The 14344-nt window shown below is 46.0% G+C and overlaps 1 protein-coding gene across 1 annotated transcript in view; it reads right to left on the reverse strand.

Annotated features, from left to right (window-relative positions):
- Positions 1-14344, reverse strand: part of Btbd8 (BTB domain containing 8) — a 59447-nt gene that overhangs the window by 34034 nt on the left and 11069 nt on the right. The window contains exons 3-4 of the mRNA XM_075942719.1: positions 12779-12975; positions 2375-2492 (exon numbers count right to left, since the gene is read on the reverse strand). Of these exons, the coding sequence (XP_075798834.1) occupies positions 2375-2492; positions 12779-12975 (315 nt within the window). The remainder of the gene's footprint in view (positions 1-2374; positions 2493-12778; positions 12976-14344) is intronic.

A 14344-nucleotide genomic window follows, 5' to 3' on the forward strand; every position in this document is an offset into this window, starting at 1 on the left:
TCTTCCCACCTTATACTGTTTGAACTAAACCCAATACCAATGTTTTAAGTACCCCTTCCCTAAGCATCTTTTCAAAGCATCTACATGAGATTATCACTGGAATAAAACTTTATTTATTTATCTTTACATATTGTTGGATTATACAGTTTTCATTAATTTATGTCATCAAATTGGCAAGTCCAAATGGGATGGATGGACACACTGGAAATAAACCAGGTGAATTGTGGAAGGTACAACCTTAAGACAGAAGCAAAGCACGATAGGAAAACAATCCTCTGGCCAGCAAGGTTTCCAGAGGGCCCTGGGGAACCTGAGCAGAGCTCAGCAGAGAGCCCCTACTCTGTGTGCCTCTTTCTGCTTTTAGAGTCCCCTTCAGAACCTCCTCAAGGGCTAGTGGGACCAGGGTTCACCTCTTTCCCTTTGCTCTATAATACAGATATATCTAAGTTATCACTGTTCCATTAACAAAGTAATTAATACTAAGATATTAATAACTTCCTTTTGAACAGAATTGCGAAATCTTATAATTACTTCATTAAGTACATATATAACTATATCACTCAGTATAACTCCTATAATGACAGAATATAGCAAATTTATTCTGTGAAAATCCAGACAGTAAATATCTTAGGCTTACAACATGACCATCTTACATCTTCTTCGTCTTGTCTCATACCTGTAGTCCGCCTACTCGGGCAGTGGGGGAGGTGTACCAGACAGAACCGTACTTTTCCAGATAGTTAGTATGTACACCAGCTAACATCTGCTTTAAAGCCTTGTAATAATATGCCAGCCACACGTAGGTGTGCTTTGTGTGACGATCTGATTCAATCCGCACGGCCTCTTACTCCACACTTACTGTTCTTACTACTTGTACTTTGAATATGATTATTACTATGAACTAAACACAAGTGTTCAAATTTTTTTTTTATTTTTTTCTAGGTGTTCAAATTTTAGCTGGGAAGATAACATGGTTCAGAATTTCTATCATAATATAAAAAACTAAGCAGGAACAAGTCAGATTTTAAATCCTTAGGAAACTGCTTTTCTATTAATTCAAATTTCCTTCTTACTGTTAGGTGGACGAAACAGACCATAAATGAAAACCAGAACTGTCATAATGTACAAACCTGAGACGTATCTCAGGGGTTAAGAGCACTGGCTGCTCTTCCAGAGGACCTGAGTCCAGTTCTTTGTGCCCACATGATGGCTCACAAATCTAACGTTCTAGCTCCAGCTCTTGAATGGCCTCTTAGTCAGTGCACACAGAGGCCAGATGCAAGCGCTAGCAACAAGCTGCAAACGGTCAGTCATGGGTTCTGCTTCCCTCTGCGGCAGGAACAGCTTTAGGAACCCACAAGCAGAACTCTGGTGCCCACATGGCCTCAAGGAAAAAACTGGGTACAAAATGAAGTCAAATTTTAAAAGTGTTGACAAAAGACAGACGACAGACACAAAATTGCATGTACAAGCGTTGCACACACACAAACACACATACACACACAGCGCGGTTTAGGAAATGCATACCTACGACATGGAAAACATATTACCTATTCTCTATTAAGTTCTGTGTTCTGGCACAATAACCAGGTTTCATTAGAATTCAGAAAGTGCTAAGTGTAGTTATGAGTGTCTATTACCCCAGTAGTCAGGAGACTGAGGTAAGAGAATTTGAGTTTGAGGTTCATCCGGGCTATATAGCTAAACTTTGGCAATAATAACAATGATGACAACGACGATAATATAAATGAGGAAAAGTACCTATGATTTACAAAGTACATGTTTCCAGAGAGGAAACATCAAATTCTGAGAATAAACAGTCTCATTCAATGGCAACTAAGAGTCAGGGCACTGCTGTCGGTTAGCTGGCCAGTCGACGGGAGATCGTCCTGCAGTCCAACATGCTGCCAAGGGATCCTGAGTGAGATTGCTTAGCGGATAAAGTGCTTGTCATACATGGATAAGACTGAAACCCAAGACCAATGGCGGTACTCCCAAGGCAGAGATGATGGCCCCTGGAGACGGTTCAGCCTGAAACCCCAAATCAGAGTGGAACGTGATCAAGGCACTCAATAAAATATATACTATTCATGTAGAAATTATATTACTATAATACCTATAAAATAAAAAAACCCCTGCATTTACCTACATTTTCTGTGACAGTGGACTTTAACCCTATTTTAGGCAGAATGTTTTCTTCTGATTACGTCTTAAGCTTCATGTGGCTCTGAGCAGATCTGCTCAGGCTGACACAAGTGCATGTGTGAGCCGCAGGCACAAGGCCGGTCTGACGCCACCTGGGCGGCGACTGAGACAGGAACAGCGCTGCTCTTCTCTGCTGCGACACCACAGCTCAACCAACCAACGTCCTTACCTGTGAGCGTGGAAACTCTGTCCATCAACACAGATACCAATGTCCGGACAACACTGCTTCACATACAGTTTCAATAAATCTTCTCCTAATTCAGACGCAGGCTCCAGGTCATAGTTATCTTTAAAAGAGAAGACAAAAAGTAGCTCCTTTAATATTATAAACATCACTAAATTTCATTTTCTAATGTTTCCAAGTAGTTTTCTTCATCCTTAATTCAATATAAAGTAGAAATTTAAATCATTTATATTTCCTACTTTGAAATATGTATTAAATATAAATATACCTTAAAATACAGTTAGATTCAAATATATCAATACTATATGCCCAAACAAACCTACTTCATGAATAACTGAATTAGCAAGAGAAATTTCTGCAGCATTGGTCTTTTCTAATATTCCGTTCCTTACCCCTAAACTACAGCTTGGACACTGACTGACTGACCTCTGAAAAGGCCTGCACACAGGGTGGCTCTCCTGGGGATACTGCAGTCACTGTCGGGCTGGGAACAAGAGGGAGGCTCTAAATTCACTTGAAATCAAGAGTCAGACCCTTGCTTCTCTTCCCCGTACCCATGTTGGTGTTGTTTTGTTTCTTGAGACAGAATCTCACGCAGCCACACTGTCCTCGGCCACACAGCTCACGAGTCTCCTGCCTCTACCTCCGGTCTGCTGAGATTACAGGACTGCACCATGCCTGGTTTATGTGGCACTGGCCATAAACCCAGGACTTTTTGCATTCAAGGCCATCCCTCTGTCAACGGATTTTCAGTCTGGCCTTCCTTTCCTCTTCTGTTTCCCAGGTATGAGGTCAGCAGTCTGTTCTGCCAGCCGTGTGCGCTATCATTCAGCCCACTGTCTACCAGAGGTACACAGTAAGGGTCTGAAATCCACAACCATGAGCCCAAGTGTGTGTGTGTGTGTGTGTGTGTGTGTGTGTGTGTGTGTGTGTGTGTAGTGCAATACAGTACAGTGCAGTGTTCACAGAAGCCAGGCATTGGCTCACCAACATCTGGAGTTACTGGTAGTTGTTTGTGAGTCACAAGATCTGTGTGCTGGTATTTCAGCTGTAGGAGTTCCCTCGTAGAGTTTTGGGGGTCACACACACACATATGTATATGTATATATATATATTATCATATCACCTGCAAATAATGGTGCTTTGACTTCTTCCTTTCCAATTTGTGTTCCCTTGATTTCCTTCAGTTGCCTTATTGTTCTAGCCAGAACTTTAAGTACTATATTGAATAGGTATGTAGACAGTGGACAATCTTATTTTGTTCCTAATTTTAGTGGAATTCCTTTGAGTTTCTCTCCATTTAATTTGATGTTGGTGATTGGCTTGCTGCATATTGTTTTTATTATGTTTAGGTATGTCCCTGTATTTCTGATCTCTCCAAGACTTTTATACTGAAGGGGTGCTGGATTTTGTCAAAGGCTTTTTCAGCATCTAAGGAGATGATCGGTTTCATCTATTGAATTCAGTTTCTTTATATGGTGGATTGCATTGAGAGTTTTCTATGTTGAACCATCCCTGCATCTCTGGAATGAAGCCGACTTGGTCATGGTGGATGATTGTTCTGATGTGTTCTAGGGTTTGGTTTGCCAGCATTTTATTGAGTATTTTTGTATCAATGTTCATGAGTGAAGCTGGTCTGTGTAATTCTCTTTCTTTGTTGAGTCTGTGTGGTGTGGGTATCAGGTGACTATGGCCTCACTGAAGGAATTTGGCAATTTTCCTTCCGTTTCTATTTTACAGAATAATTTGAAAAGTACTAGCATTAGTTCTTCTTTAAAACTTTGGTAGAATTCTGTATTAAAATTGTCTTGCCCTGGGCCAGATGGAAGGATCTCCCAGGCTCATGGACTGGCAGGATTAACATAGTAAAAATGGCCATCTTAGCAAAAGCAATCTACAGATTCAATGCAATCCCTATCAAAATCACAACTCAATTCTTTACAGACTTTGAAAGAATAATATTCAACTTCATAAGGAAAACAAAAAATCCAGGATACCTAAACAATTCTGTACAATAAAAGAACTTCCGGAGGTATCACCATCCCTGATTTCAAGCTCTACTATAGAGCTACAGTAATAAAAACCACATGGTATTGACATAAAAACAGACAAGTGGATCAATGAAATGGAATCAAAGACCCAGATGTAAATCCACACACTTAGGGACACTTGATTTTTGACAAGAACCCAAAAGTGTACAGTTAAAAATAGCTGGTCTGGCTAGATGCTGGCATGTAGAAGAATGCAAATAGATCCATGTCTATCATCCTGCACAAAACTCAAGTCGAAGTGGATTAAAGACCTCAGTATAAATCTAGATACACCGAACCTGATAGAAGAGGAAGTGGAAAATATCTCAAACGCACTGACAGAGAAGACAACTTCCTGAACAGACACTGAGAGTGACAATTAACAAATGGGACTCGTGAAATTGAAAAGCTTCTGTAAGGCAAAGGACACCATCAACAAGACAAAACGGCAGCCCACAGAATGGGAAAAGATCTTCACCAACCCCATATCAGACAGAGGGTTGATTTCCAAATTATATAAGGAACTCAAGAAACTAGGTATCAACAAAGCAAATAATCCAATTAAATGGGATGCAGATCTAAACAGAGAATTCTCAATAGAAGAATCTCAAATGGCAGAGAAACACTTGAGCAGATGTTCAACATCCTTAGTCATAAGGGAAATGTGAATCAAAATGACTCAGACTCCATCTTACACTTTGAATGGCTAAGAACAAAAATACAAGTGATATCTCCTGCTGGAGAGGATGCTGGTGGGGATGCAAACCGTGTGGTAGTTTCTCAGAAAACTGGGAATCAGCCTACCACAAGTCCCAGCTATAATGCTCTTGGGCATACAATCAAAGGACACTCAAACATACCGAAAGGACACTTGCTCAACTATGTTCATAGCAGCTTTATTTGTAACAGCCAGAACCTGGAAACAACCTAGATGCCCCTCGACCAAGGAATGGATAAAGAAAATGTGGTACATTTACACAGTGGAATATTAATCAGTTGTTAAAAACAAGATCACCAGGAAATTTGAAGGAAAATGGATAGCACTAGATAAAAATCATCCCGAGAGAGGTGACCTAGACTGGGAAAGACATCCATGGTATATATCTCCTGACTCATAAGTCAATAGTAGCTAGAAGATAAAGGATAACCATGCTACAATCCACAGCCACAGAGAGGCTTTTAATGCTTTTTCCCTGCAGGCTGGATGATGACTCCTATGGTCTCAGCACCTTCTAAAAGCTGACTTCTGAAGGGAACAACTGTGTGTGAGCTCCTTTCACGAGCCAGCCTGCCAGGCCTCTCCTCCTTCTTTATCTAAAACAATCTCTAAAACTGTCCAGTTTGCTCTGAGTGCTGTCTAATTCATGAATTGTTCTTTGTTCAGCTAAACTTAGCTAAATTTACTTGATCTAAATGGTTTCTCTTAACAAGCATATCTGATGAGGACTGGTCCCTTAACAGATTTCTACTAACCAAGTTCAGTGTAGAAACGACAATGAAAAACTATGTGTGCACTCTGAAGGACCCAGACCCAGCCACTCCGCAGCTCATCAACTGATACACCCGGATCCAACCGGATCCTCACAACCGATTTCTAGCAAAGCGTCCAGAGCACAATCAAACCAGTTCAATAACCCTATGGGGCTGGAGGGATCAGTGGTGGAGAACATGCTGCTCTCCCAGGACTCGGGTTCAGATCCTAGCACAAACACAGTGGCTCACAACCACTTGGGGCTCCAGTTCCAGGGGATCTAATGCCCTCACACACATAACAGAAAAAAAGCAACATTTAAAAAACTCCTATTGCTCATTTCATTTCTCCTAGAGCAAACCTCAGTCTCCAGCTCTGTGCAGTCGGCTCCACACCCTACAGTAAACCTCAGTCTCCAGCCCTGTGCAGTCAGCTCCACATCCTACAGTAAACTTCAGTCTCTAGCCCTGTGCAGTCGGCTCCACATCCTACAGTAAACCTCAATCTCCAGCCCTGTGCAGTCAGCTCCACATCCTACAGTAAACCTCAGTCTCCAGCCCTGTGCAGTCGGCTCCACATCCTACAGTAAACCTCAGTCTCCAGTCCTGTGCAGTCGGCTCCATCCACACCCTACAGTAAACCTCAGTCTCCAGCCCTGTGCAGTCAGCTCCACATCCTACAGTAAACCTCAGTCTCCAGCCCTGTGCAGTCGGCTCCACATCCTACAGTAAACCTCAGTCTCCAGCCCTGTGCAGTCGGCTCCACATCCTACAGTAAACCTCAGTCTCCAGCCCTGTGCAGTCGGCTCCACATCCTACAGTAAACCTCAGTCTCCAGCCCTGTGCAGTCGGCTCCACATCCTACAGTAAACCTCAGTCTCCAGCCCTGTGCAGTCGGCTCCATCCACACCCTACAGTAAACCTCAGTCTCCAGCCCTGTGCAGTCGGCTCCATCCACACCCTACAGTAAACCTCAGTCTCCAGCCCTGTGCAGTCGGCTCCACATCCTACAGTAAACTTCAGTCTCTAGCCCTGTGCAGTCGGCTCCATCCACACCCTACAGTAAACCTCAGTCTCCAGCCCTGTGCAGTCAGCTCCACACCCTACAGTAAACCTCAGTCTCCAGCCCTGTGCAGTCGGCTCCACATCCTACAGTAAACCTCAGTCTCCAGCCCTGTGCAGTCGGCTCCACATCCTACAGTAAACCTCAGTCTCCAGCCCTGTGCAGTCGGCTCCACATCCTACAGTAAACCTCAGTCTCCAGCCCTGTGCAGTCGGCTCCACATCCTACAGTAAACCTCAGTCTCCAGCCCTGTGCAGTCGGCTCCACATCCTACAGTAAACCTCAGTCTCCAGCCCTGTGCAGTCGGCTCCACACCCTACAGTAAACCTCAGTCTCCAGCCCTGTGCAGTCGGCTCCACACCCTACAGTAAACTTCAGTCTCCAGCCCTGTGCAGTCGGCTCCACATCCTACAGTAAACCTCAGTCTCCAGCCCTGTGCAGTCGGCTCCACATCCTACAGTAAACCTCAGTCTCTAGCCCTGTGCAGTCGGCTCCACACCCTACAGTAAACCTCAGTCTCCAGCCCTGTGCAGTCAGCTCCACATCCTACAGTAAACCTCAGTCTCCAGCCCTGTGCAGTCAGCTCCACATCCTACAGTAAACTTCAGTCTCTAGCCCTGTGCAGTCAGCTCCACATCCTACAGTAAACCTCAGTCTCCAGCCCTGTGCAGTCAGCTCCACATCCTACAGTAAACCTCAGTCTCCAGCCCTGTGCAGTCGGCTCCACATCCTACAGTAAACCTCAGTCTCTAGCCCTGTGCAGTCGGCTCCACACCCTACAGTAAACCTCAGTCTCCAGCCCTGTGCAGTCAGCTCCACATCCTACAGTAAACTTCAGTCTCTAGCCCTGTGCAGTCGGCTCCACATCCTACAGTAAACCTCAGTCTCCAGCCCTGTGCAGTCGGCTCCACACCCTACAGTAAACCTCAGTCTCCAGCCCTGTGCAGTCGGCTCCACATCCTACAGTAAACCTCAGTCTCCAGCCCTGTGCAGTCAGCTCCACATCCTACAGTAAACCTCAGTCTCCAGCCCTGTGCAGTCAGCTCCACATCCTACAGTAAACTTCAGTCTCTAGCCCTGTGCAGTCAGCTCCACATCCTACAGTAAACCTCAGTCTCCAGCCCTGTGCAGTCAGCTCCACATCCTACAGTAAACTTCAGTCTCTAGCCCTGTGCAGTCGGCTCCACATCCTACAGTAAACCTCAGTCTCCAGCCCTGTGCAGTCGGCTCCACACCCTACAGTAAACCTCAGTCTCCAGCCCTGTGCAGTCGGCTCCACACCCTACAGTAAACCTCAGTCTCCAGCCCTGTGCAGTCAGCTCCACATCCTACAGTAAACCTCAGTCTCCAGCCCTGTGCAGTCAGCTCCACATCCTACAGTAAACCTCAGTCTCCAGCCCTGTGCAGTCAGCTCCACATCCTACAGTAAACCTCAGTCTCCAGCCCTGTGCAGTCGGCTCCACATCCTACAGTAAACTTCAGTCTCTAGCCCTGTGCAGTCAGCTCCACATCCTACAGTAAACCTCAGTCTCCAGCCCTGTGCAGTCGGCTCCACATCCTACAGTAAACCTCAGTCTCCAGTCCTGTGCAGTCGGCTCCACATCCTACAGTAAACCTCAGTCTCTAGCCCTGTGCAGTCGGCTCCACATCCTAGAGTAAACCTCAGTCTCCAGCCCTGTGCAGTCAGCTCCCACAGCACTTGACTCCCCACTGCCTTCCTGACTGCAGTGTCTACGACTTTACTTCTACATTGAACTTTCCTCCTATCTCCAACCTGGGACATTGTCACCTTCAGGCTTCCTTTCGCCTAGACACCTCAATGGCTAGCCTCCCTACCTTATACAAGTTTTCAACCATCACTTATTCAATGAAGTTGAACCTGATGATCATATAAAAATTACATTGCCACCATTATCCTTCCCAGACCCTTTCTCTATCATATACACCATCGTTTCCATTTCTTTACCATGTTTGCTGTCAATCCTGGCCCACAGTAAGTTCTCCAACCAGAACATAAGGTACAAAGAGCTGGAAATATATTTCAGCTAGAACAGTGCCTGACAAGCAGATCCTCAGTCAATACTTAGTGAATAGTGTATTAACTAATACATGCATATCTAAAGCTACACCCACATCCAATACTGCACACGCACCCGGTACTGCATACGCACCCAAGACTGCACACCCATCCTGTACTGCACATGCATCCACTACTGCACACGCATCCGGTACTGCACACGCATCCACTACTGCACACGCATCCCGTACTGCACACGCATCCGAGACTGCACACGCACCCTGTACTGCACACGCACCCGGTACTGCACACCCATCCACTACTGCACACGCATCCACTTCTGCACACGTACCCGGTACTGCACACCCATCCACTACTGCACACGCATCCACTTCTGCACACGCATCCGGTACTGCACACGCATCCACTACTGCACACGCACCCGGTACTGCACACGCATCCAAGACTGCACACCCATCCCGTACTGCACATGCATCCGGTACTGCACACGCACTCGGTACTGCACACCCATCCACTACTGCACACGCATCCACTACTGCACACGCACCCAAGACTGCACACGCACCCAAGACTGCACACGCACCCCGTACTGCACACGTACCCGGTACTGCACACGCACTCGGTACTGCACACGCACCCGGTACTGCACACGCATCCACTACTGCACACGCACCCGGTACTGCACACGCACCCGGTACTGCACACCCATCCACTACTGCACACGCATCCACTACTGCACACGCACCCAAGACTGCACACGCACCCCGTACTGCACACGTACCCGGTACTGCACACGCACTCGGTACTGCACACGCACCCGGTACTGCACACGCACCCCGTACTGCACACGCACCCCGTACTGCACACACACCCAAGACTGCACACGCATCCGAGACTGCACACGTACCCGGTACTGCACAGGCATCCACTACTGCACACGCACCCCGTACTGCACACGTACCTGGTACTGCACACGCATCCGGTACTGCACACGCACCCTGTACTGCACACGTACCTGGTACTGCACACGCATCCGAGACTGCACACGCATCAGAAGAGCTAAGCAAGCAAGGGGAGATGCTATTTCTACAATTCCTTCAAAAATGTAAGCCACATAATTTAATGGGAAATATGAAAAAGATTTCTTGAAAGAAATAGAAAATCAAGTTAATTTCAATGGTTACCCTAGGTACTAAGTATCACAACTTTCATCAGTGTACCCCAATAGTCTACTGAATTTGAAAACACTGCAGCAGTGGCCATAAAATATATACTTGGTTCTAATCCCCCTAGTTCCTGGGAGAGCTCCTAAGATTCTCAGAATTCTTTGAGTGATAAAAGCGTCTTTGTTATTATCCATAAATCAGCACTTTAGACTTCATCTACTTTAGGCTATCTAGATTGCTGCCGGCTAGATAACCTCAATATGGAAGTCTCTAGAAAGACTGAACTCCTCCAACCACAGGGCAGTGCAGGACTAGAGATCAAATTATCTGAATGCTGGAGATATGAAAATGCTCTCGGGGGTACAGCTCAGTAACAGTCTTCAGCAATAATAGTCTACAGGAGCAAGGTCCTGCACTCATTCCCTAGCACCACCAAAAGGAAAAGAGAACACCACAAAGAGAGGAGGGTAGAGGAGGGGGAGGGGAGGGGAGGGGAGGAGAGGAGGGACAGAGGAAGGAGGGAGGGAGGAAGGAAGGAAGGAAGGTGATTTAAAAACAATTCCTTTCATATAGGGATGCAAGCATCAACAGATTTTGGTATCCTGGATGAGAGAAGGCCCTAGGACCAATCCTCTGTGAATAACAACCCTCCTATAATCTCTACTTGCATCCCTTCCTGTGCCCTAAGCCTTCCCATTCCCAGGTACCAAATAAGCACAGGCCCCACTTTTTCCTGTTTCCAGGCACAGCCAGTCATGTTTACTCTGCAGGGACTCCTCTCTTGAGGTAGCTTTGTTGTGTTAAATCCCCCCCTTGGGATTCAACTAAAGTGTACTACTTCAGAGCCTGACAGCATAGGCCCACACAGGTCTGTATCCCTGCTAAAGTCAGGAAGATGGCAAGTATAAGGCCTGCATGGGCTTTGGGGTGAGTTCAAGGACAGCTTACTTGTCTCAAAAGCATAAGGAGGCTGGGGTTACTGTTCAGTGTTACCTGCCCAACAGTGTAAACTCCCTGATCCCTAGAATAAAACAAAACAGAAGTTACCTCCACCACCAACTTCCTCTGGAAGCGGGAGCCCAAGTTACACAACTCAGTTACACAACCCGCACTCATTCACCTGGCTCTGCCTACGAGGCTCAGGGAAGGAACACTGTTTTAATGTACACAAAATAAGCACACAATTAAAAGACATGGTGAGCAGCGACCAGAATGACATCTCAGGAGTTAAGATACAGAGCTGGCAGTGCACATTTCTTTGGGGAAAGCATCAAGTAATTAGCAGGACTATAACTCCGTGCAGAAGGGATCCTAACGTTTTCCCTGGCATAATGGAGAAAGGGGTCGAGGGGTAGATGAGCCTTTTCAAGAACTCCGGTGTGGCCTTGCAGAGCTCTATCAACAGGATGACCAGCTGTCAGACACGGACTTGTCTGTGTGGCATTTGTCCCTTATAATCTCTGGGTATTAACAACAAAATCATCCATCTGTAACCACTTCTTAGGGCTAATAAAGACTAAATGAGACTAAACATATGAATGGGCCTACTTCAAAATCAAGAATGTTCGTTTATTCATAATTAGGTATTGTGAATGTAAAAAGAAAGAATTTTAACCAGGATTCAGTCAGTTTGGTTGTTCCCTGCACAGGAAGGGTAATGTGAGGCCTCTTTACAGTGTTGCATGGACTTGACGGCAGATTCCTGGCACGAAGGCGTTCCATGAACAACAGCAGGTCTACTCTATGATCCAGAGCACTAAGGCTTCCCTTTGGAAAGTCGGCCTGTCTAAGTAATCTCTTCTCTCCATCAAGTAATAGCTAACTCTCACTGACTCCCAACTGCAAGCATTCTGATACCCGTTTCCACAAGAACACTCACTGTCTTCAAAATGCAACACCATACGCACGCGCCAACACCACGCGCTGTAATACCTATGCGCCAACACCACACGCGCTGTAGTACCTACGCACTAACACCATACGCACTAACACCATACGCGCTAACACCATACGCGCTAACACCATACGCGCTATAGTACCTATGCGCCAACACCATACGCGCTGTAGTACCTACGCACTAACACCATACGCACTAACACCATACGCACTAACACCATACGCACTAACACCATACACACTAACACCATACGCGCTAACACCATACGCGCTATAGTACCTATGCGCCAACACCATACGCACGCGCTAACACCATACGCGCTATAGTACCTATGCGCCAACACCATACGCACGCGCCAACACCACGCGCTGTAATACCTATGCGCCAACACCACACGCGCTGTAGTACCTACGCACTAACACCATACGTGCTAACACCATACGCGCTGTAGTACCTATGCGCCAACACCAGACGCCCCCCCCCCCCCCCCCCCGTAGTACCTCTGCACAGTGACCACTATGTACAACTTACTTATGTGTTGTTGACCACTAGAATGAGAAGCGGTAACGTGGAATTGTATGTAACCACAGGAGTGTTTCCCTTTCTACACGCTCAGTAAACAACAACAGAACCGGGAGCAGCTTGATAAGCTGCTTTTCTCTACATCAGAATATAATTAAGTTCATGGTTATAAAGTTTCATAAAAATCCAGCAAGGTATCTCACCACTGGAAATAAAACTGCCGCCTCCACCAGTAAAATCCTCTTGAGTTTCGCACTTCCCAAGAAAAGAATCAGACAAATTTCCACACTCCTGAAAGCCAACGTCGGGCTTCTTTTCTGGCACAACACTTCCCACTTTCATTTTTTTGAGAATTTCCTCTTCATAACTTTTTATGCTTTTGTTTGACGAATATACAATCCTAAAAGACAAAATACAAAATATTAATTAAAATAAAGGTGATTCCTTTTTACTGGTCTTTTTGTTTGAGACACGGTCTCTTGTACCCCAGGCTGGTTTTGAACTCGCTATGCAGCAGAGGGTGACCTATGAATGTCTGACCTCTCACGTTCTGGCATTACAGGCATGTATCACCATGTCCACCAGGATAGCATAGCATTTGTCTAACATGCGTGAGGCCCTACAAACAAACAGAAAACCAGGACTAGATGGCTTCATTGCTAGATCTTACCAAATTTTTAAAGATTAACATGAATCTTTCACAATTTTTTTTCCAAAAACCAGAAGGGAAACATGTTCCAATTCATTCTGTACAGACAGTATTGCTGGTATAAAAGCAAACAAAGTTATAGATAAGCCACTGTTCATTCTTAGTATAAGAAAAACACACGCAGCTGGGCATGGTGGCGCACGCCTTTGATTCCAGCACTTGGGAGGCAGAGGCAGGAGGATCTCAATGAGTTCGGGACCAGTGATGTCTATAGAGCAAGTTTCAGGACAGGTGGAGCTACATAGAGAGACCCTGCTTTAAAAAAGAAGAAGGGAAAGGAAATGAAAACACTCTCAACAAAACAGCAGCAACATATAAAAGGATTATAGAGTATAGCCCATGACAATGTACTGCAGGAATTCAGGAGTGGTTAAACAAAAGAAAATCAGTACTATATACTATATAGACAGAATAAAGGACAAAACCACATAGGAAACCACATCGCTAAGGCAGAAACTTAGCACTAAGCATGATGAGAACTAAGATGGACGAGCTAATGGTTATCGATCTGAGGGGCCAGGGAGCTGGCTTGGTGGGTAAGAGCACTTGCTGCACATGCATGAGGACCAGAGTTCAGATTCCCAGGCCATACATAAAAGGCCAATCATGGCTGCAAATGCCTATAACCAAAGATAGTGGGTGGCAACAGGTGCATCCTGGGAGTTTGCTGGCTGGCCAGCCTAGCCAAAACAGCAAGTTTCCAATTTGGTAAGAAACTTTGTCTCAAGAGAATAAATGGAGTTCGAGAGGAAAACACTGATGTCCTCCTCTGGCCCCTGCAGGCAAGGCACAGGTGAGTGCATCCATGCACTAACATGCCGCATAGGGCCATATGGGAAAGCAAGAGTTGGTCAGGAGGTAGGGGAACAAGGAAGCACAGACGAAAGCCTCACTTGTGGCTTCTGTTGTGCGAGTGGGGTGAGGCGGCACGTGAGCAGGGCTACGATCTGGTGCTTTGGATAATGCAGGCACGTCAGTAAAGGCTGTGCTCTTGCCATCTGCTCCCTGGCCTGGGACATGGTGGGGGAGGGGGGAATGCTAAAATGTAAGAACCAGGTGG

This window comes from Microtus pennsylvanicus, chromosome 12, assembly GCF_037038515.1.
Source record: "Microtus pennsylvanicus isolate mMicPen1 chromosome 12, mMicPen1.hap1, whole genome shotgun sequence".
NCBI classification, from domain to species: domain Eukaryota; kingdom Metazoa; phylum Chordata; class Mammalia; order Rodentia; family Cricetidae; genus Microtus; species Microtus pennsylvanicus.